Source organism: Artibeus jamaicensis, unplaced genomic scaffold (genome assembly GCF_021234435.1).
Source record: "Artibeus jamaicensis isolate MK-2021 breed Jamaican fruit bat unplaced genomic scaffold, CSHL_Jam_final contig_859, whole genome shotgun sequence".
Taxonomy (NCBI): Eukaryota; Metazoa; Chordata; class Mammalia; order Chiroptera; family Phyllostomidae; genus Artibeus; species Artibeus jamaicensis.
The window spans coordinates 131,266-154,518 of NW_026521989.1; the positions used below are offsets into that span (position 1 = coordinate 131,266).

General features: G+C 55.1%; 1 protein-coding gene across 1 annotated transcript; it reads left to right on the forward strand.

Moving 5' to 3' along the window:
- Nucleotides 1-2,465: 2,465 nt before the first annotated feature.
- Nucleotides 2,466-21,733, forward strand: GPR143 (G protein-coupled receptor 143). Its single transcript, XM_037157575.2, has 9 exons — nucleotides 2,466-2,900; nucleotides 6,885-6,994; nucleotides 7,721-7,815; nucleotides 12,384-12,476; nucleotides 13,303-13,412; nucleotides 14,760-14,868; nucleotides 15,570-15,687; nucleotides 16,701-16,944; nucleotides 21,144-21,733. The coding sequence occupies exons 1-9, from the start codon at nucleotides 2,540-2,542 to the stop codon at nucleotides 21,236-21,238; spliced, it is 1,335 nt and encodes a 444-aa protein (XP_037013470.2). The 5' UTR covers nucleotides 2,466-2,539; the 3' UTR covers nucleotides 21,239-21,733.
- Nucleotides 21,734-23,253: the final 1,520 nt, after the last annotated feature.

The following is a 23,253-nucleotide window of genomic DNA, read 5'->3' on the forward strand; positions in this document are numbered from 1 at the left end:
GCCCCTACATCTTTCCACGCTCCTTCCCTGTGGATGACTCACCTGTTTCCTGGGTGCTGGCCCTGCTGTGGCCTTCACATGGGCTGCAGGGCATGTCCGAGGCTCTGGCCCTGAGCTCCAGCCTTACTGTCCAGACGTCTCAATGGCAGGGCACCTAACCCGCCCCCCCCCCCCCGGCTGGTGTATCTGACCACGTGGTTATGGCAGGCAAACTGCGGGCCGTGCCTGTGTGCGCTTCACCGCGTGTTGCCCTTGGACTGGGTCACGAAAAAGTTTCTGTCCTCTCAGCTTTATTTCCCACCCTAATTTCAAGTTCCCCTCCTACTGGTGCCACAGTTGAGACATCTATTCTTGTTTTTAATTCTTAAAAACCGATTTGAGCGAGAGAGAAAGAGAGAGAGAGAGAGAGTAACATGGATGTGTGTTGTTCTACTCACCGATGCGTTCATTGGTTGATTCTTTATGTGCCCTGCCCTGGGGATCGAACCCCCGCCCTTGGTGTGTATCAGGGTGGTGCTGGAACCAACCGACCTACCGGGCCAGGGCTCAGGGCTCAAGAGATCGAGCCTGGTATCCGTCCTTCTGCAGCTTTGCTTCGAGGCCCATCTGCAGCTGCGTCAGGTCCGCAGATTCCACCGAGGACGCGCGTTGGTAGCCCAGGCGTAGAAAGCTGGGCTCCTAGCCGCGCAGAGCGTGCAGACCAGCCAGGGAGGTGAGGATGTGCACCCTGGACCTAAAGCATGAAACGCAGACACTTGGGCGTCGGTCGGCCACCCCAACCCTCGGCCTTCGGGCGGACGGACAGGTGCTCGCTTTTCACGTTGGTTTCAAAGCGCGTTCCACGCGCTGCGCTCCAGAAGCAACCTCGGCTTTCCCGGAGCGCAGGCCAGAGGAGCCGCGCTGTCTGAAGCAGATGGCGGGACCCGCGCTTTCTAAAGATCAAGGCTCGGACAGCAGATTCCTGCAAAAGCGGGCAGGCCTTGGACCGGGGCGGCCTGCCCCGGACTGCAGCGGAGCAGCTGCGGGGCTCCCTACGTGCGGGGGCGGGCGCCTTTGAAGTGGTGGCCCCCGCGGCCTTTTGTGCCGGGCTCTGCTTCCCAGCTGGCCGCGCGAGCCTGTCTGCCGGCCCCGGGGGCGGACGGGAAGCCCGGGCTCCGGGTCTGCAGGAAGCAGGGGCCGCTCTGCGCGCGCGCGCTGCGCCTCGGAGCTCCAAGCTGCAAAGCCGGGGCCCCAAGGTGGGGGAGCCGCCGGAGCCGGGGGTGGGGGCGACGCACCCTAAGGCTTTGCGTTTGTCTTTAACGATGAAAGACGGGGGAAAACTCTGGGGACCGCTTACCTTTAGCTGATGGGAGGAAAACTTGCAAAGGGGCCGGTTTACTGGGGAGAGAGATTGAAGGCGATCCGCTTCACGGTGGCCAATGGGCCTACTAGGTTTATTGATGATGAAAAACTGAATAGTTTTTCTCTTTTTAAAGATATTTTATTTATTTTTAGAGAGGGGGGAAGAGAAGGAGAAAGGGAGAGAAACATCGACGTGTGGTTGTCTCTCAGGCGCCCCCTACTGGGGACCTGGCCCGAAACCCAGGCATGTGCCCTGACTGGGAATCCAACCCATGACCCTTTGCTTCACAGGCCCGTGCTCAATCCACTGAGCCACACCAGCCAGGGCTTTTTAAATAAAGCATTGGTTACTCAAGCCCTAACCTGGAGGTGGCTCTTTTATTGCCAACCTCAACCAGCTTTTACTCCTTTTAAGCTTCACGCCATATATTTTTCTCATCATGAGTACTGATATAATTTGGAAACTTTTAGTTTTTTTATGCCTTCTAGGCATAAAGTATCAAGGACGATTTTCTGTGCAGAATGGACTATGCGGAACAATTATAGTCGTTAAGGAAATCTGAATAAACGTCAATAACATTTTTTTTCCTAAACAGAATCACTCTTGAAATGTCATTGAGAAAGTTAAGAATGTCACCCTATGAGGTGGGGCCGAGTGAAAAATGGAACAGAGCTGAACCGAGGGCGCAATTGTGTGTGTGCGTGTCCATCTGGTTAGGCCAACTAGTGGCCTCTTTCTTTAAGATTTTGTTGTTGTTGTTGTTGATTTCAAGTGAAAATCCCGCTTTTGTGGGATCGTTTCCTGGAGGGAGAGGGGCCGTTAAAAAAGCACCATTTAAAACTCGAGCATGCCAGTCACGGTTTACAAACGCGTTCTGGCGCCTGTCACGCTTCACACTGGGGATGTCCGAGTCCGGATCCGAAACGACCTGGCGCGCGCGAGGCCGGCGCTTCGGGAAGGTCCGTCTGCGGGGCTGTGGACTCTGGAGGGGGAGGCCCCTGGGGAGACTTGGTGGAACAGGAGGAAGCTGACCCGCCGGCCTCTGGCGCGCCCCCTCCCCCGCCCCCTGCTCCCAGCCAGGCGTCACCCTCGTGAGGCCGCGTGGCGTTGCCGAGGGCGCACAGCCCCCACCGAGCCGGGGCCTTTGCTGCCAGCTCGGGGCCTGGGGCAGGGGGTGGAGAGAGAGGCCCGGAGCACATGACGCCCCCCGCCCGGCCCGCCCAGCGCATGACCCAGGCCCGCCGGCGGGGTCCCGGCAGACTTGGGCCGTGTCCTAGAACACCAGTTATTATGGCCTCCCCGCGCCTCGGGACTTTTTGCTGCCCCACGCGCGACGCCGCCACGCAGCTCATGCTGAGCTTCCAGCCGCGGGCGTTCCACGCGCTGTGCCTGGGCAGCGGGACGGTCCGCCTGGTGCTCGGCCTCCTGCAGCTGCTGTCGCGGCGCCGGCGCGCCTTTCCCGGGGCGCCCTCCGCATCCCCGCCCGTTTCGGCCCGCGCCCCGGCGTCCACCCGAATCCTGCGCATCGCCACCGCCTGCGACGTGCTAGGCTGCCTGGGTAAGGAAGGGCGCATGGCCGGTGCACAGTGAGGGGCGCCCGCCCGTGGTTGGAGACCTGCCAAGACCTGCACCAGGAGGCGCGGCTCGCGGGTGGGGATCTTGGTGGGTGGGTGCGGGCGCGCGGCCCGCGGGTGGGCAAGGCGTCTGGGCGCTGGCAGAGCTGAGAAGGGAGCGCCGGCTTCCCAGGGGCCGGACTGGAGGTCGAGAAAGCAGAGCCAGCGAAACAAAAGGTCGATAAAAGTCACGGCCACGGCCCCTTTGTTTCTGAAAAACCAGTTTACGGCGCTGGTTATCGGGAGTTTACTAGAGAAACTTTGGGGCGGTTCAGCCAAACCCAGACAGTGGAATGGGTGCGTCATTATCCCAGCACGGAGAAACCAAGCGTTCATGGTGTACGATGTGCTTTTTCCTGTCCAAGGTGTGGGTTTCAGAGGCTCTGGGGCAGGTGAGGGACAAATTCTGCCTGCAGTCTCCTCCCTATGGACCGTGAACTGGGAATGGTCTTACATTTTTAAAAAATATTTTATTTATTTATCTTTAGAGGGGAAGGGAAGGAGAGAAGGAGAGAAACATCGATGTATGATTGCCTTTTGTGCGTCCCCTGCTGGGAACTGGCCTGAACCCAGGCATGTGCCCCGACTGGGAACCCAACTGCGAAACTCTGGTTCACAGACCCGCGCTCAATCCACTGAGCTACACCAGCCAGGGATAAATGCTTTTTTAAAAAAAGTAATAAAAGTTAATACTATTTCTTGGCATGTAAATATGCCCTGAAATTCAGGTGCCCGGGGCCATAAGTGAACTTCCATGGGGACGCACCCGGTGGGCGTTGCCCTGGTAGCCCTACTAGGGCGGAGGTCAAGGTTGACAGGAAGTGCGGCCCATAGACCCTAAGACATTTACTGACCGGCCCTTCCAGAAGCGCTACCAATGCCAATTTCACTGTGGCGTGGCTTCTTTTCAACAGGGCACTTGTTACAGACAGCAAGTAGGTGTTACCGGCTGTTCTAACGTCTGTTCTTGGAAAATTTCCAGCGGATATAAACGTGGGGGTGCCGTAGAATGAACCCCCCATCCCGCTCTCCATTGCGTTGATCTGGAGCAAATCCCAGAATTTCTATCACTACATTCATACAAACCTCCGCATACCGTTCTAGACCATAAGATTCAACAAACAGAGACAATATGAATATCGTTATCATCTTAAAATAACCAAAAGCAATTCCTTAATATCATCGGTGCACATTCCGTGGTCTTATAAATGCTGGGATTTTTTTTTAGTTGTCTTATAAATGTAATTTTACAGCGGGCTTGTTGGAATCAGGATCCATATACTTACTTGTCCACCATTTGCAATTTGGCTGATAGATCCTGACCATTTTGGCATTGTATTTTTCAGTAATGTTTAGTCTTAAAAAAAAAAAAAAGAGTATGTATTTATTTTTAGAGAGAGGGGAAGAGAGGGATGGAGAGAGATGTTGATGTGAGGGCAAAACATCAATCAGTTGCTTCTTGTACACTCACCCATCAGGAACTGAACCTGTACCCCAGGCACATGCCCTGACCAGGAATGGAACTGGTGGTCTTTTGCTTTGCGGGACGACACCAACCAACTGAGCTCTACCAGTCAGGGCAGTAATGTTTATGTTAAACATTTTTTTAATTGATTGATTGATTTGAGAGAGAGAGGAAGCTGGAGACAGAGAAACGCAGATTTGCGTTCCACTCACTTTGACATTCATTGGCTGAGTCTGACAGACTCGAACTCACAGCCTTGGCACAGTGAGATGGTGCTCTAACCTAGTGAGCTACACGGCCACAGCTAGCAATGTTTGCTCTCGAAGCCGTGGACAGTGTTTGAACTGGCCCCCACCTCCAGGACCTGCGGGGGTGGTCACAGCCTTTTCCGCACCTTGAAGAGGCATCTGGGCACAGGTGTGCGCGCGCCCCAGGGCCCAGTTCTCCATTCTTGCGCACGTGATGGGAGACACTCAAGAACTGTGCCTGCAAGTCAACGCTATGCAACACTCGTCAGTTTCTGCCACCTGACCGAGCATGACAGGAAGCAATAGTGACTTCCTATTACAGCCGCTTTGGTGCAGGGATGACATCCAGAATTGGTTTTCTGCCCCAGTTCCACTCAGTCGCTTTGGAAAACTTTTGTTAATAGCGATTTAATTCCTGTACTTTGATTCTGTAGAAATAAAGATGCACTCAAAGTTCTTTTGAGGGCCGGTGAAGTAATATCTGCATATTCTTTCATCTCCCGAAAGAATATTTGCATATTCCTTCACCTTCCAGAAGGGAGGTGGATAACGTGGGTGAATGAGCAGAGGCGGAAGTCACAAAAGCTGGGTGACCGGAAGCTGTCACAGAAAAATCAGCAATGTGGATGGATGCCTGTCAGGGCATCCACTGGGCGCCAGGGGGCGCTACATGCCGAAAGCACTCTCTTCTTTCTATAGAACTAAAGCGTTGGTTTTCCCAGGAGTGTGTTAAGGAGAAGATCCATGGCCCTTTGGTGTTTGTAGTTGTGTAGCTCATGCTTAGTGGTGTGTCCTGCAGTGTGTTTTTAGTGCATTACACGGTATAAGGGCACGAGTGTATCACACAGTCTACTAGTGTTCGCTAGTCCGTGGTGTGTACCTGTGTGCCGAGTGACAGATTCCTTTCAGTAGACTCTCACCTAGTGCACGCCCGAAACCAGGTATTGTAACCACTGGATGTGTGAACACATAGTATTGTACCTACCGTAGGCTTTAGGACAAGTATTGCAGCTAGCGCCTGCTTTAACACAAAGAATTGTAGCTACGGTATGCTTTAATACAAACAATTGTAGCTAGCGCCTGCTTTAACAGAAACAAGTGTAGCTAGCTGCTTTAATACAAAGTATCGTAGCTAGCGCTTGCTTTAATACAAAGAATCGTAGGTACAGCATGCTTTAACATAAAGAATTATAGCTAGTGTATACTTCAACAGAAAATATTGTAGCTAGTGTATACTTTAGCACAATTATTACGCCTAGTGTATACTCTAACACAAGGATTATACTAGTTTATACTTTAACCCAAAGTACTGTAGGTAGTGTGTGCTGAAATACAAGTGCTGTGTTACTTAACCAAGAACCACGTTCTGTACTTTAAGGGGGTACAGTGTTTTGAGGACAATTACACATCTGGGTCTAATAGAAAGAAAAAAAAACCCTCACAAATAATCAGTATCAGAAAAAAATTTTCAACCACTACTTTGTGAAAATCTTAAATGTGTTTTTTAAAAGAATGAATCAAGTATCTTTTTCAACTTCAAAAGGGCACTTTTTCCATCATTCTTTCATGTATGAATGAGACCCAGTTAATGTGGCCCTGGCTGGTTGGCTCGGTGGGGGCGTCACGCCGTACACCAAAAGGCTGTGGGTTCGATTCCCGGTCAGAGCCTTTACTTGGCTCTCGGGTTCAGTCACTGGTCAGTGCACAAGTGGGAGGGAACCGACCAAACTTTCTCTCTCACACTGACGTTTCTCTCTTTCTCTCCAACTGCTTCTGTCGCTCTCTCTCTAAAATCAGTGAACATATTCTCAGTGGGGAGTAAAAGCACCACGCTAACATGGCCACTGAAAGTGTCGCTGAGAGGTACTGATTGTTATTTACATAATCACTTCTTAATGCCAAGGAAACACAAAATATTGGTCACGGTTATGGCTGGTGACGGCTTTACTGGAAATCCCAGTACCGGGCATGGCTTTGCCAGGACAGCGGTCATTTTCTGAATAACTTGCCCCTATTTTTCTCTTTCTGTAAACAGAACAGCAAGTGGGTTGCTTCTCTGCCTTCCTCCCTTCTTTCTGTCTCTCTAGTAATCAATCAGTTAATTAATCAATGCATCTATGCATCCATGTATCTTTTTTTTTTTACTAACAAGTCAGCTTTAGATGTGAATTAGGACGAGACACAAAGGAATTCCCCCGCATCCAATTCTCGCTCAGGTATCGTGGTACGGTCTGCCGTGTGGCTAGGACTCCCGGATTTTGTGGAAAACGTCTCCAGAGAAAACGGGACAGACATTTGGCCAGCCGCCTTCTGCGTGGGGAGCGCGGTGAGTGAGCCCCCCTTGGTTCCTCCGTCCCCCCTCCCCGTGCGCCTGGCGGGCTCCTCCAAGAGGGGATCCCCCGAACCCCCATTGCAACCACCAACCCCAAGTGAACCACTGGAGTTTGTTAGAAACCCAAATCCGAGACCCAGCTGCCTCTGCAGAACTGAGGAGCCCCGGGGAGGGGCCTGGGGGCGCAGTGCGGTTTCTCCCTCCCCCACTGTGCAGTGCGTACCTTAGGTCCAGCCACCGTCAGAAGCAACTGCCCCCCCCCCCAAAAAAGGATTGATTTATGGGGTGTATTATGCCGTGTGGAACACGCCCCCGGCGCGTGTGCGTCAGGACAGACCCGGAGGCAGGTTGCATCCCGGTGCTTCCAACCTAGCACCTCGCCTTCCCCTGCAAGACGCTTCTGAGTCCTTCCCGCCCCCACACCTTCGTTCTCTGCAAACGAGCTTCCTTTTCAAAGACGCTCTGAGCCCCGCACCACGCGAACCGCCCACCTGACACCTTGCTCTGCCGTGCCTTGCACCGGACAGGACGGCGCAGTGGGCTGAGCCTGCGCGTGTCGCCGCCACTGGCAGCCCATTTGCGCACTGTCCACGTGGGTGCGGGGCTGTCCCCCGTGGCTCCCTGACCTCCGAGGGGAGGGCCGCCCGCAGCGCTTTGGTGACCTCGGGACACCCTGCAGCCCAGGCCCCGCAGCTCTGACGCCGCCGTCCGTGCCCACAGGTGTGGATCCAGGTGCTGTACAGCGCCTGCTTCTGGTGGCTGTTCTGCTACGCGGTGGACGCCTACCTGGTGATCCGGAGGTCATCGGGGCTGAGGTACGCACGCGCCGGCACGGCCTGCTGCCCGGGCTGGCGCCCTGCTCTGTGGGCCCCGGACACCCCGGGACCCTGCCCGCGGGCCCCTGACCCCAGCGCGGCCGCTGCTGTTTAGAAAAGGCCAAAGGCAGAGTGCGAAAAACGCAGGCCTTAAAACCCTGAAAACACACGGTTCAGTACAGGGCAGGTTTGCAGCTGGACAAAGACGGACAAGGAATGGGCATGAGGATAGCAAAACTGGGGTGCAATCTGAAGGCTCGAGGAAAACGGTGTTTATGCCCAGTGCGGACCCCGAGAATGCCGGGGTGCAGGGGCTGCTTGGGGCGGGGCCTCACAGTGGGTAGCGCCCCCCCCTTGCCCCCCATCTGTGGTTTGAGGCCCTGTGCGCTCCCTGCTGCAGATTCCATAATTTTAGGGGCTGCGGGGCTCTCCGTGGTGAAACCACGCCCACCTCAGGAGGGTGCGGTGGAGGAGGGAACATGCTGATGGGGTCAATGGTCAATAGTCGATAATGACTCTGCGCCTGTCACGCAGCAGGCTCTGGGCAGCCGGCAGCCGTGACTGTGGCTGGGGCCCTTGAGCAATGAATGGTGAGGAACCACAACCGTGCACAACCTAAGTGACAAATGGGAGCAGGAGGGCGGGGTGGGGCCCGTGTCCTGGGCGTGGCTGCAGGTCCTGGATGCTTTTGCCCCTCACCAAGTTCACGATCCATTTCAATCCCCTTGGATGGGCCCTGCTTGCTTTTTGAAAAAACAGCTTGGTAAAGTCCAGCCATTTAAAGGTCTAAGATCCATTGCCTTTTCCTGCATGCACAGAATGAGAATATACTCCCCCTTCTCCTGCTCCTCAGCCGGTGCCCACTACTAATCTGCTCTCTATCTCCAGGTTTGCCTGTTCTGGACGTTTCCTAGAAACAGAATCCAGCTTCTTAAACTTAGCCTCAGGCTTCCGAGGTTCACCCCTGGTGTAGCACCTGTCAGTACTCCATTCCTCTTCATTGCCGAATAATATTCCACCAAAGGGAATACAGCATTTTCCCCATTTGTCAACTGACGGGCATTTAGGATGTTTCCATTATTGGCTATTTGGAGCGATATGGAAACTAGCATTTGTAACATTTGTAACCGAGAGTTTTCCTCACAGACTCAGGGCTGTAGAGTGAGGAGGGGAATTCCCCGTCACACAGTAACTATGTATCACCTTGTAACGTGTTGCCAAACTGCTTTCCAAGGAGCTGCCGAGTTTCACATTCTCATCAGCAATGCATGCAGGCGCCACTTTCTCCACACCTGTGCTAACAACACTTGTTACTTTCTGGGCATTCGCTTGGCTGGGACCCTTTCCAGCCATCCTGGTAGATGGGAAGTGGCGCCTCACTGTGGCTTTGATTTCTCCGGTGGCTGATGACGCTGAGGTCTGCTCACGCCGCCATGAGCCTCAGAAGGCCTCCTCGGGGAAATGTCTGTGCTACCCCTCTGCCCACTTTCGATCGGGCCATTGGTCTTTTTATTATTGAGTCGTAGAACTACTTTATATATCCCAGACTCCAGTGCCTTACCACACAGGTGATTCACCAGTATTTTCTCCCACTCGGTGAGGTGTCTTTCTGCTTACTTGGTGGCATCCTTTGAAGCACAAAGGGTTTTAATTTTGATAAGATCCCATTTTGTTCTGTTTCTTGTAATTTTGCCATCATCCAAGAAACCCAAGGTCACAGAGATTGATACGTATGTTTCCATCAAAGAGTTTGATGGTCGGAGCACTTGGAATGAGGTCTGCGATCCATTTTGAATCAATTTTTGTCTGTCGGTGAGGGAACGTTCACCTTCACTCTTTTTTGTACTCTGTTTAATCTTTTTTAATGTAGAGATCCAGTTGTCTGAGCGCAGTTTTGTTGAATTCGCTTTTAAGATCAACACAGTAATCACGTACAGACATGGTCAGGCTATAGAACACACCGGGCAGTCTTAGTAGGCCTTGCTCTAAGGTCACTGTTCTTCCTTATGTATGTGACATCAGTAAGGTGGTCTCACTGGTCTGAAGTTCAAGGCTTACTTTGTTTTTGTGGTTGTTCTTCCAACCCTTTTACTTTAATCCTCAAGCTGTTAGACATCTGTGTAGAATCTCCGTCTCTCTGCTTGTAAAAAATTCTCTAGGGAAGATCATTAAAGGTAACTAAGCAGATGTATCAGAGGGGATTAGTTTTTACTACAGAAAATAATCATGATTTAAACAAGACTGGAGTTTATCATGCTAAAAGAGGCCACAGGTAAGCAGTCCAGGCCTCATGATGGACATCAGGGACCCAAGCTCCTTCTACCTTCCTGTTCCACCATCCAATTACATGACTTCCAGCCTCAACCCCTCATGGCCCAAGATAGCTGCTGAAGCTCCAGCCACCACATCTGCATTCCAGGCAACAGGAAGTGGGAAGCGAGCAATGCGAAAGGGACCTCCCTTTAAGCAGTCTCCCTGGGAGTTTCACACGGTTCCACTTTTTACATCATTGACCAGAACTTAGCGTCATGGCCACGCTTAGCTGCCAGAGGAGGCGAGAGCAGTTGGTTAGCCAAGCACGCTCAGCATGCCATCCAGGTTCCATTACTAAGAGAAGAAGGGAGACAGACTGTTTGTGGGTGGGCAGCTAGCAGCCTGCGAGGTCCTTGTCCCCGAAGCCCAGTGAGACGGTGTGTCTTTGTCTGGTAGCCTTCTCACTCCATTTAGTAGGGTCAGAGCTCTGACACACCAGAGAGCTGCAGACCAGCACATGGACTGCAGCCTTTGAGCGCTGAAAGGCAGCTGGAAGACGTGTCTGCTTCCTGCTGTTATCATAGGCAGGGGCACGGCCTCCCCCGACCCCTGGGGGACTGGGGTCACACAGGCATCCTGGCGCTGCTGTCTGGATGTGGAGGCCAGGCCAAGCCTAGAGAAGCCATCTTCTCGCCCAGAAGTGCGTGGAACCCGCCTGGAAGCTCCGTGTGAGGAAGCAGAACCCCGGGGTGGCTTCCAAGGGCTTGCCCGTCAAGCAGGAGGCAAATATCCAAGGATGCAAAATGCAAACCACGGCCATGCCTCCCAAGGGCAGGGTGGAGTCCACCTGCAGTTGGTAATTAGGAGCCCGCAGCTGGCGCGAAGGGGTCCCCGCGGAACTGCAGGGCAGGGGGCCAGGCTTTGCAGGGACGGCTGGATTCCACTCCACATGCCCTTCAGAGCCTTCCACTCCTTCACTGTTTTCTTTGGCAATGGGACTATTAGAAGGATTGTTCCTTATAATCCAAATCCTAAAAAAAGGTCATGGAAAGTTAACATTTAAACTGCTACTTTGGTTCCACGTGTGGGATGTGGAGGTGTAAGAACAGAAAGCACTAGAGCCCTGGCCACGTAGCTCAGTGCGCTAGAGCGCCCTCTCCATACACCAAGGCAGTGAGTTCGATCCCCAGTCGGGGCACATGCAGGCATCCACCAATGGTGCATCAGTGAGTGGAACCACAAACCGGCCCGGCGCCTGGCTCCCTGCCTGGCAGCCCGAGGTCAGGGTCCAGGATGGGGGAGACGGAGGGCTCTGTGCGCAGGTCAGCCCTGGCAGAAAGCCGCCCGTGTCGAAGCTCAGGCCCTAAGTGCCATCTCCGTGTCCCTTCCCTCCCGTCTCCTTGTAGAAGGGCGTCCTTTCTCTCTGATCCCTGATCTCTGCCCGCGTCTCCACGGCCCGCCTTCCCGGTTAGAATCCTGACGGGGCGGGGGCCGCACCCGTGGCCAGCAGCCCGGCCCCCAGCCTGTCGCCCACGGGAGGCGGATGCAAGGCTGCACCGGAACAGTCAAAACGCTCCTCCTGGCCCCACCTGCCGGGCTGGCCGCCCCGACTCCTCTGGGGGAACAGGGTGTGGTGGGTGGGAGTGCGGGGATGCAGGAGAGAGACGGCCCAAGAATGCGAGCTATGCGGGGTGGCTGGGGAGGGGCGGGCCGCACCGGGAGCTCCCTGCTCTGCAGCTGCACCCTGCCACCCACTTCTTCAGAGACCTCCTCGGTGGGGAGCGGGCTTGCAGACACACGGTTACTTAGGTCCAGGGGTGACCTGGGAAGATCGGGGGCGGGAGCCCCGTGCTTTGAGGGAGAGCCAGGTACTTAGGAGGCGCTGACCCGCTCACCCTGGAGAGGCTTATATCTGAGCCGAAGAAGCATGTTGTATATGACCTCGTGTAGGTGAAATGTCACAGCAGGCAAACAAATGCCAGAGACAGAAAGTGGGTTCAGGAGCGGCCAGAGGCTGGGGAGGGGGTGGGGGGATGGGGGTGAGCGCTGCGTGGGTCTGGGGCGTCCTAGGGGGCAGGACCAGGGTTTGGGGCCGGCGTTGGGGCACCCCATCGTGCCCGTGCTGCATACCACGGGGCCGTCCACGTTCCCGTGCCTAGTTTTGCATTCTGTGAATCCCACCACACACAAAAAAAACAACCAAGAATCTGAGCTCTCAGGCTGCCCTCCGACTGTGTCCGCCCCCAGGAGGGAGTCCGCCCCCCCCCCCGGGGGGACGAGCCCCCTCAGCCTCCGCCCCTCTGCTGCCCCCGTAGCATCCTGGTGCTTTACCACATCATTGCCTGGGGACTGGCCGCCCTGCTCTGTGCTGAGGGGCTGCTGATGCTTTACCACCCGTCCCTGTCCAGGTAAGTCCAGGTAAGTCCAGGTGAGCCGGCCTGCTCGCCCGGGCCCTCCCTGGGTGGGGGGTTGTCCGGCCTGGCGGGTCAGGACGGCGTCAGGGGCCGTGGGAGTCCACTGGGCCGCTGAGCCCTAGGGCCTGGCTCCTGTGTGCCTTTCCCTGACTCTGCCTTAGTCCCTGCTGTGCGTGGCTGGCTGCGCACAGTGTGCCTTCCGTTCTCTCTTCCTCTTTGCCGTTTTCCCCTCTGTGTTCGGCCCTTCTCACCGGACAAGCTCCCGCCTTGGTGCCCTGCCTGGGTGCGGCACGGCAGCAGGGACCCATGGACACCGACGATGCTCCGGAACCATCTGTGAAAAGCTGGGTCCCTCTGCCTGCAAAGAGCCAGTGCGGGGATGCTCTCCGGAACCATGAGACCCGCATCCATTCCCATACAAAGCTGGGGGTCCCAGTTGCTGAAAAACAGCACCCGCCTCCCTCCGTGGGTCGGCTGGGCAAGGCAGTCACAGCGCAGAGGAGACGCTGCAAACCAAACGCGTCCGTTCAGTGCCTTGTCCTTGCACGGAGCCCGTGGCGGAGTCCCCCACGCTGGCTGTCCCTTCCTTTCTCTGCCGCTTCCCAGCAGGGAATTGTTGCCTCTCCCCCACAGTTCAGCCCTACAGGTCCCCCCACGGACGAGACAAACAGAAGCAAGACGGGACGCATGCCTTGTCCATGGTCTTGAGCTAGACTCCCGTGTCCTGGGGCAGAGTCAGCAGCCGATGGGCGCCTGTGCGCGCCTTTGGCTTTCATGGTGCTGCCTCGGCTCCCAGCGCCCCCTGGTTCTCCTCCTTCAGGTGCGAGAGGGGCCTGGAGCACGCCATCCCCCACTACGTCACCACGTACCTGCCGCTGCTGCTGGTCCTCCTGGCCAACCCCATCCTGTTCCGCAAGACCGTGACGGCGGGTGAGTCGTGGGAGCGTTGGCCCGCTGCGTGCGGGCTCCTTCTGGGTCTGCCCGTGGTGTGACGTGGAGGGCCCAGGAGTGACTCTGCGACTCTGTGGAGGTGACACAGGAGCAGATAGGGCTGGGGGAGGGTAGGGAGGGCCCCCTGAGGCGTCGGGGGCCTGGTTACTCCCAGGGTGCACTTGGCCTCTGTCTATTCTCCGCCGGGCAGGAAAAGGAAGTAATCACAGGGTATGAGTCGGAGACGGTGGTAAGAACCAGCTAAGGCGATGTTACAACTCAGCAAAACTCAGCGGAAAGACATCTGGGCCGAGGCTGGGGCCGTGCGTGGCAGCCCCCATCCTGCTCCAGCTGCCGAAATCTCTCCAATGCATCAGGGGAGGAGGAAGGCCACCAAGGGTGCACTGATCGCTGGAGAGCGTTAGCACAGGGGGTGCACCCTACCTCGGGGAGCGGGAACTTACCGCGGCTTTTCATGTCCGTCTTTTCGTGTCTCTGTGTAAAAGTAGGGTATTAGACGTAGCCGTTTTTTAAACAAAATTGTACTCGTGATTTGGTTATATCGAACAAACGGGCATGACAGATGATGGGAAAGGAATACGCCACAATGCTAACAGTGGTCATTGCTGCGTAGGCCACGGGCTGTTCATTCGGACACTGTTTTACATTTTCCCACCTGTCCACGAGGAAACGCGTCACACCTTTCCACGTTGTAGCGTAGCAAGCGTGCGCCGTTTTTATAACTGAACATATAAATCTTTAAGAATAATGTTCCCCGCCCTGGCTGGTGTGGCTCCCTGGATTGAGTGCCAGCCCGCAAACCGAAAGGTTGTGGGTTCAATTCCCAGTCAGGGCACAAGCTGGGATTGCAAACCAGGTCGCCAGTAGGGGGCGCATGACAGGCACCCAGTGTCATGTTTTAAAAGTAAATACATGAAATATTCGAAAAAGGATAAAGTTCCTGAACTGGTACGGTCCAAATGCTAATCCAGAGTTTAACGCGTAGGACTGTACCCATCTGTCTATTTCCTTGTGACAGAGGGGACCGCAGTCACGTAAGCTGACAACTTTGGAGGAAGCTGAGTCCAAGTGAACGGAAACGTTCTGTGTTACGTGTGCAAATCGCACATCGATCTAAACTTGTTTCACAGGAAACATTTTTAATACCCATCCTCCCTCCGTCCTGAGCACGGCAACGCAGGGGCCGTGAGGGGACCATGGCGGCGCCTGGCCCGGGCTCACGCTCGCCCGGCTTTGCTCCTGGGCTGCGTGGGCCTCGCTCCGCCTCCCTGTCCCTCCGGTGGCCTCAGGAGTGACGTCCTGAGCGCCTTTTCCTGTTCCTCACAGTGGCCTCCTTACTCAAAGCAAGACAAGGCGTTTACACAGAGAAGGAGCGACGCATGGCAGCCAGGATCCAGATCCGGTTTTTCAAGATGATGCTGGTTTTCGTGGTCTGGTCCGTAACCTCCCTTCTGTGCTCCCTCCCTGTCGCCGGGAAGGCCCACGCAGGCCGCCGGCCGTGTTGCTTTTCCGCGTGTGAGCCGAACGCCCCACAGGGAAGCGTCTTTGGGGAAGAAAGCTTTGAAATAGTGTGTGGGCCCCCCAAGACCAGGCGGCAAGCCCACAACCTGCGAGTCTGGGCAGAGACTCAAATCTACTGAAATTCGATATAAAGCCCCAGCCGTACCGCTCTGCTGCCGTGTCCCCTACTAAGGGCACTTAATAAGCAAGTGCCCACACCTTCTAAATCCGCGCACTTGCCTCCGCCTTGACCCCAGGATGCCAGTGTCTAGGGAGACCCACGGGTCAGGGCGCGTCTTCGGGGAGATGACGCCCAGCTGAGGCCGGAAGGGCAGACAGCAATTTTCTCTCAACCAGATTCTGCTCCTGCCTTCATGGCCCATTACGATTTGATGAAAAGGGTGCATGAGCTTACAATCAAGACAATCTCTTTGTTACATGGTTATGGAAAATAATATCAGCCAACACGGGTAGAAATATTTCGTCAGGTTCTGATGCATCGGCTCCTCCCTGCTGGTCTTCCCCTCCCTGTCCCTGCCACAGGGCTGCTCTGGGCCGACCCCTCCGCCGACGCCTCGCATGAAAACCCTTTCTGCTGCCTGTTCCCTAAGCCACGGGCCATTTTCTTTCCAACAGCTGGGTGTCAAACCTCATCAACGAAAGCCTTTTATTCTACCTCGAGATGCAAGCCGACGTCCGTGGTGCCTCCTTGAAATATGCCAGGAATGCAGCAAAGACCACGTGGTTTATCATGGTAGGTCATCCTTGACGTCACATGTTCTTCTTCGGGGAAAAAAAAGAAATCGAGAGGAAAAAAAACCCAGCCCCACTCAGAAGTATGATGCCTTGTTACTGAAAGTCACGGGTGGACGGGTTCCTGGACCAATACTCTGTGGGTACAGCTCCGGGAGGTCTGTTTGGCCCAATGTATCGGAGCTCTCAGGGCGGACGCAGGCCTCAGGGAATTTATCCTGAAGAAATGTTTCAGGCCTCGAGAAAGCCAAGGGGATGAAGGCATTCCTTGTAAAATTACCCACGATTCCAAAGCATTACAGACGACCCCGATTTTTGAAGAAGGGGCGTAGGGAGGTAAATTTTGGTCTTTCGTGTTGCTGGAATATTATGCAGAGGTGAAGAATGACAATTACGAAGTCGCTGGTATTAACTGAAAAAAGAAGGGTATAAAAACGATGCTAAATAGCCCTGACTGCAGTGGCTCAGTGGGTAGAGAGAGTGTCGCCGGTTTGATCCCCGGTCAGGGCACGTGCCTGGGTAGCAGGGTCAGTGTCCAGGCCAAGTGTGTTCGAGAGGCAACCAACTGATGCCTCTCTTTCACTTTGATGTTTTTCTCCCTCTCCTTCTCCCTCCCTGCCCCTCTCTATAAAAATAAATACATAGAATCTTTAAAAACGTTTACTAAATACAACCACGTAATAACATGGGCATGAAAAAAAAAAAAACCAGTGGCCAGAACACACCCCCGCCGTGTTTCCGTGACGTGGCATTTATAATAACGAAGGCACACGAGTTGTTCGCAGAATGCACATTCATGTCGCTTCAGAAGGGGGGGACTCTGATCCACAGGACTTGAAAGCAAGACCTGCGTTCACGGTCTCCCTCCCCGAACCACACGCTGGTGAGGCATACTTCCCGCAGCCACTTGTTCAGCCCAAACCAGCTGGTCCGGGTGAGGCCGGCCAGCGGGCGCCCGCGCTGTCAGCCCACCCCAGCCTGCGCTCACCCCTGCCCTTCCTGTGCCCCTTCCAGAGCATGCTGAACCCTGCCCAGGGCTTGCTCCTGTCTCTGGCCTTCTACGGCTGGACCGGCTGCAGCTTGGACCTGCGCCCTCCCCGGAGGGAGATCCAGTGGGAGCCCGTGATGTCCTCGGCCACCGAGCAGGCCTTCCCCAGCCACGAGCGCCCCTGTGTGCCCCGCGACAGTCCCGCTCCCAGGAAGCTGGTGCGCGTGAACGGGCACACTTCCGACGAGGCCCTGAGCATGCTGTCTGCGGGTAAGGCCCCGCTGCTGGGGCGGGCGGGCCTCGGGGAACGGTCCGGGGCTCCCCAAAAGTCCTTTGGCAGACACGGTGACGAGGGTTCTCATGCACTTCAGGGTGTGCACCGAGCGTTAGGGTGGCCGTTGGTGACCGTGCCGTTTGTTTCATCACCTGCGGCACCCCTGTTTTAATGGAGCCATCTGTGTAGTTATTAAGTGCTGTCGCCTTGCACTGATTATAAATGCTCCCCCCTCTGCCCGGAATGGAAGGCATTTTGAATAGGAGGTAAGTTGTCCCTTGGGACCCAGCACTCACACTTGCTGTGATTCAGAGCAGTCATGGTGGAATCAGCACACGACCTCTGGAGATCGTAGGGGGTGTCACGGATTGAGGTCACATGGGGCGGGGAACAGTGAAGAAGAGAATCAGCAGCAGGGGCTCTTGGGGTCTGTCCTTTGCATTGAAGGACCGGCGCTGTGGTCTCGAAAGGGCACCCTGGGAACCCTAACGCGGTCCCTCAGGTGTGCGGAAAAGGATGCAAATCCCATCGCGCACGTCCCGTGAAACTCGGAGAAAAAGTCCGCGTTGTCCAACACGTGGGCAGCCAGACACCAGCTCCCCGGGCCCACCCACCCGCTGACTCGTCTGACTGACTGGGCCGGCTAGCTAGTGTTTGGAGTTCGCCCGCCCCGTCCGGGAAAGTGGGCTGCCCGGGGTGGCACCGTCAGCTACCTCAAACCGCCCCTTCTCAGCTGCTTCGCCACCGAAACCCACATTTCTTTGATGCACTGCCCCTCGGTGAAAAACACCAAACGTGAGGGGTTTCAGTGGGGCAGACCACCTTGGAGACCTCCGGTGTGGAGTGAAGTGGCCGTCATAGCAACACTTACTTATTTTTTTATGCTACAATCCTAACTGTAACGTAGATGAATTTCTGCCAGTGGACTCTTCACTTCTGTCTGTGTAAGGGTTCCTTGTAGGGGTTCAATGTGGCAAAAATATGTCTGTTGATGAAAAAGGCACCTCTGTAACACCCACAGAGTGCTAACGGATGTGGCGATTCGGTGACGATTTGAGGTGTAGAGGCCAGTCGGTCCGTGAGCGAGGAGGTCTTTGGAAGCTGCGGTTCCACGGCAGACCGCCGGGTGTGTAAACAAGAGTTTGGGAAGCTGAGTGTGAGAATGTCCAAGGATGTTGAGTGTGTCCCGGGTCTAGAGTCTGCTCTTCTTTCCTCATTTGGCGCCGGGAGTTGGGTAGAGATGGCCCTGAATTCTCTCTTCAACCCCCTTACCCGTCACTGTGTCTGCCCTCAGAGCAGGTTGGCCCCTCAGTGCCGTGGCCACTGCGAGTTGCCTGACTCTGCGGTGGGGCTTCCTGGGCGCCGGAGGCTCTCAGGCAGCCCCCCTGGTCCCCATCCACCAGATGCCAGGAGCTCTGTTCCCAGGCGTGACCGGCAGAACTGTCCTCGGACATCCACAAGCGTCCCCTGGGGAACACAGTGACCAGAGGTCAGGACCAGTGTCCCCGAATCATTGGGCTTCCCAGCGCTCAGATCCACACAGGTGCCAACATGTTGCCTGAGTTAAATGCAGATGCAATCGTGTGCCCACACGGAGCCAGAGATGCCACCCGGCGCCAACCTCTCTGTGCAGAAATGACATGATTTGTGGCAGGGAAAATAGGCCTGTGACTTCGGAGTTTCATTTCCTTTCGCGTTCCTGCTGTTCAGATACAGGGAAGGAGGGTTTGTTTTCAGGCGATGAGCTTGGTTCACACTGTCGGGCGCAGAAACACGGTCCTCAGGCCGCCTGAAGGGACACAGTACTAAAGCTACAAGGCGGAGACCGCGTGTTTGCAGGCTCGCAACTGGTCCAGCCCTCCCTCCAGGACGAGGGACCCACCCATGGAGTTGCTGATCGCACGGTGCCCGCCGCCTGAGGAGTGAGCCAAAAATCGTATCTGCAAACTTCCAGCTTTGTGTGCTCCCCCACCCGGGCGTTTGAAACTGCTTGAGGCCATGTTGGGAGGTCAAGGAAATGGAAAACATTGCAAATGACAATGAAACTGCATCCCAATCTGCCCGTGTCACCATCAGAAATGGGATCAGGATCAGTCAGCAGTTCCTCTTACTATCTCCACCCGGCCATGGCACAGCTCCACCCCTCCAAGGTCCAGCGTCTGCACGTAGACGCTCTAGAAAACTCAGAGTTAGCCCCGACCCGTGTGACTCAGTGCGTTGGGCATTATCCCACAAACCAAAAGGTTGCAGGTTCGATTCCCAGTCCGGGCACATGCCTGGGTGGCGAGCCAGGTCCCCAGGAGGGGGCGCAGGAGAGGCAACTGCGCAATGATATTTTTCTCCCTCCTTTCCCCTATCTTTAAAGATAAGTAAATAAAATCATTTAAAGAAGAAAAAGCAGAGACCCTGTGGAACACAACACAGGGTCCTCATGTGAACAAGACCCTTTTTGAGACTTGACCTGCGCTTTTTGTCACTTTCTACTGGGGAGAATACTAAAAGAAGGAAATACGTCTTCTCGGTCACTGAGTTTGGATAGTGTCACAACTGCCGAAGCTGCACGTTTCCTGGGGGACTGTCCCCGTCAGACGTGCGCCAACTGTGGCCCCAGTCAACTGCTGCTCCTCGCTGCTTTTGCTTGTTTTGAACAAATCGAGGTGGGAGTCACACATCGTAAACATCATCCTTTCCAAGTGCACAGGCGACCTGAACGTCAGATTCTTGGACTTGCAACTACGCGTGTAGCGCCCCCTGGAGGAACATCACCACCGCTGCACGTACCACATCCACAGGCTGAGAAGAGCTCAGAGCTGTGCGATTCGGAAATTAAAGTTATTCCAGCATTTTGCTGCTTAGCACACGTCAGGCCATTTATGGAACAGCCCCACGTGGGCTTTGGGGCCGTCACCACCCGTGACTTCTGGGGTCAGCTTTACACTTACTGCAAGTGGGCAGGTACCCAAGACCTCATCTAAACCCTAATCCCTTCTCTCCCACAATTCCATCCTTCTAACAGGGTCCCCGCGCTCCCCACAATTCTCCCCTCCTTCGTGGGGTTCCCACGCTGGGTCCGGCTCGGACCGTGTGCTCCCTGACTCGCCCGAATCCCGCCCTGGCAGCGAGCCCCGGGCGCTGCGCTCTCTCCCCACGCGCCCTCGTGCGCGTCGTGCGCACCATTCCATGCGCACCATTCCGCGCGCTCGGCAATAGCGTCTCCTCTTGCAGACACTCAGGCGCCTGCACACATTTCCCAGCGTGTTCATCTGCTGACACAATGTATCTTTCCTCTTCCCTGAAGTGTCCTCCCAAAGCCTGCTGGTTTCTTTTTAAATCCTGCTTGTCCTGCCTTTCTGCATACTCGTCAGTCTCCGGGCCCCAAGGTTGCGGATTGAGGCTGCGTGTCATGGACGTGAAGCCACCTCCTTGACTGTACCGATCCGCTCAACACGTGTTTGTTGAGCACCTACTATGTGCTGAGTGTCCCTTGAGGCGCTCCTGGTATGACTGTGATAGGCACTGACACGCTCCATTCTACCAGAATGGAGAATAAAAAACACAACTGCATTCTATTCCAGGTACTGAGAAGGCTGTGAAGAGAAACGGTCAGGAGGGTGGTTCTAGGTAGGGTGCACTGGACATGTCCCTGAGCATGAGGTAACACGGGACCTGAGTAAAGTGCAGCACGGAGCCATGAGAACATCCAAAGAAGAGTGTTGCAGACAGGCAGAGAGACGCGCAATGGCCCGCGGCAGGGGTCAGCTTGGGGTGGCCTCCATCTCTGTATTCCCGGGCACAGCCCGGAGCCTGGCTCCCAGCTGGGTACTTGCAGAATGAAGGGACACTGCGGACCCCTGTCCCAAACGATCCCCCCAGCTCCTGCAGGAGGGCCTGCTCCTGGAACGATCACACAGCCTTCCAGGGTGACTCTTAGCAGGCAGAACACTTGTTTCTATCCCCCTGATATGCCATGCCCCACCCCCAACTCCCGAAACCATGTGACATCATCCTTGGCAAGAGACCCGGAGGTATCTTACTTTGCCGGGGGTGGGGGGGGTCTTTCTCTATTTGGGCAACTCCTGGAGTTGTGTACAGGTGGCCACACAACCGCAAATGTGCACTGTGATCGCCCTTGTGAGTGGGACACCCCTTCCTGACCGCGGACACCAGCGTGACCTGTCTCTCACTCCCCTTCCAGGTTCCGATGCCAGCACAATTGAAATCCATATTCCCAGCGGGTCCCGCAAGGTGAATGAGGCCGAATCCATCCCCAAGATCCAGGGAGACCTGTGAGAGGGGCCGACCCCATATCCCCTGCTCTGCATCTCTTATGCTTCAAAATTGTGTTCTCACCTTCCCATCTCTGCTCTCTCAGCACGAAGTTAGAGCGTCCCCCCAGGGACCCTCTTTGCGATGAGAAATGACCCATGAGCGTGCACTTGGGAATGGAAAAATTCCTTCCAGACCAGCGATTTTCAACTGGCGATGTGCCATGAGATTTTTTTTTTTACATATGCAATACTTGACTATTTAGTTAGGGGCACTGACCTTTTTCCTCAGATTATCAAATAAGAAAAAAAGAAAGAAAACAGCCAACACGATAGCCATCAGTGTGAATGAGTCAAAATTATACCTATTTTCTGTCAGATCAGTAGAAATTATATTTTGGGGTGTGCTGCAGAATTTTAGTAATTAGTTTATGGGTGCCATGAGATGGAAGAGGTTCCAAGTCACTGTTCTAGGGCAAATGCTGAGCAGCTTCCGTAGATGCTGTACTGTAATGCCAGGTCCAGGGCCTTGGGAAAACTAATAAAGTCATTGTATCCAAACTCCCAGTCTGAATTCTGTCTGAACGGCACTCACAGCAAATGCTCTCCTGTAAAGTTATTGATGATGCCAAAAGGCAGCAAAGTGCGCTGCATGTTCGCAGTCAACCACAGGAGGGCGCCAAAAGAGGCAGCTTGCATCAGGAATTCAGCCTGTGGTCCCCACAGGTGCTGCATGTTATGAGTGAACCACTGGAGGGCGCCAAAGACGCAGCTTTGACCTGGAATTCAGCGTTTGGTCTCCCTAAGCGCTGCATGTTCTTAACGAACCACTGGAGGGAGCCAAAGAGACAGCTTTGACCCGGAATTCAGCGTTTGGTCTCCCTAAGCGCTGCATGTTCTTCGTGAACCACTGGAGGGCGCCAAAGAGACAGCTTTGATACAGAATTCAGAGTTTGCTCCCCGCGCTGTGTAGAGCAAAGACAGTCCAGGAATTTTCGGAACCTGGTTTATGCTCCCATCGTTGTCTAGGTCTCCATATTTCCATCAGTTGAAAAAAAATATCTTGGCAGAGATATTGTAGTATGCATTGGAATCGTAAGCCAGCTCGGTGTCCATAGCAGAGCAGGGTACTATTTTCTGAGGATGCTGAAGAAAGCTCCACCGTGGGACACCTTTTAAGTCAAGGTTAGCACTTCCTTTCCCTCTAGAAAGGCTCTACAGGAGGCTTTGGAGTTTGCGCCCTTGGGGTCCCACAGCCACAGACGGGTCCAGGGCCCTGGGACCGGGCTTGTACCCTTGTAAGCTTGGAGTCGATCCCACAGGGATAGAGGTGTGTGAAGGCCCGTCCTTTTTGCTGCGTGGCGTCTGCGTTCTTCATCTCTGGGCTGCCACGCTGTCTGCCCCTAGCAGGCAAAGCCCCTGCTCTTTCAGGACCCCCGTTAGCCTCTCCCCCACTTGCTAGGCAACGATTCCAGCTGCTCGCTTTCCCAGCGTCCCTTGCAGCTGAAGGCAGGCCCGGAACCCGGCACAGCCAATCAGATGTGTCCCATGTCTTTAACTTAGAAGCCTCTGTGCAGGGGCGTGTGCCTCCCTCGGAGAGGCACCTCTGCAGAGGGCGTGGCCATGGGCACATCTCTTTGGATGCAGGGCCACTGTGCTTGAGGGGCCACTCTGGGGCCCAGAACCAAGGTGTGGGCAGTGCCCCGTGCTGCCTGTGCCCCACGTGGTCGGCAGGGGGCCCCTCCCATGGCCTGACTTTGGCTGCTCCTGTCTGCCTGGCCTGACACCCTGGGTCTTCAGCTTCCTAACACCCTGGTGAGTTGCTGTCAGCCAGAGTCAGGGTCGGAAGCTTGCAAACGAGAAGGCTGACTCCTGTGGTTACCAGCTCAAACGCCCCCTCTTAGCGGGTGCCAACCACCAGCCAGCTGGGCGGGGTTTGGATAGGGGTGAGTCAGCGGTGAGTCAGCGAGAGGGTGAGACACGTGGTCACCGTTGCTCCGGGGGTGGAGCCACCCTGGGCTCCGCCCACGCACTGGGGAC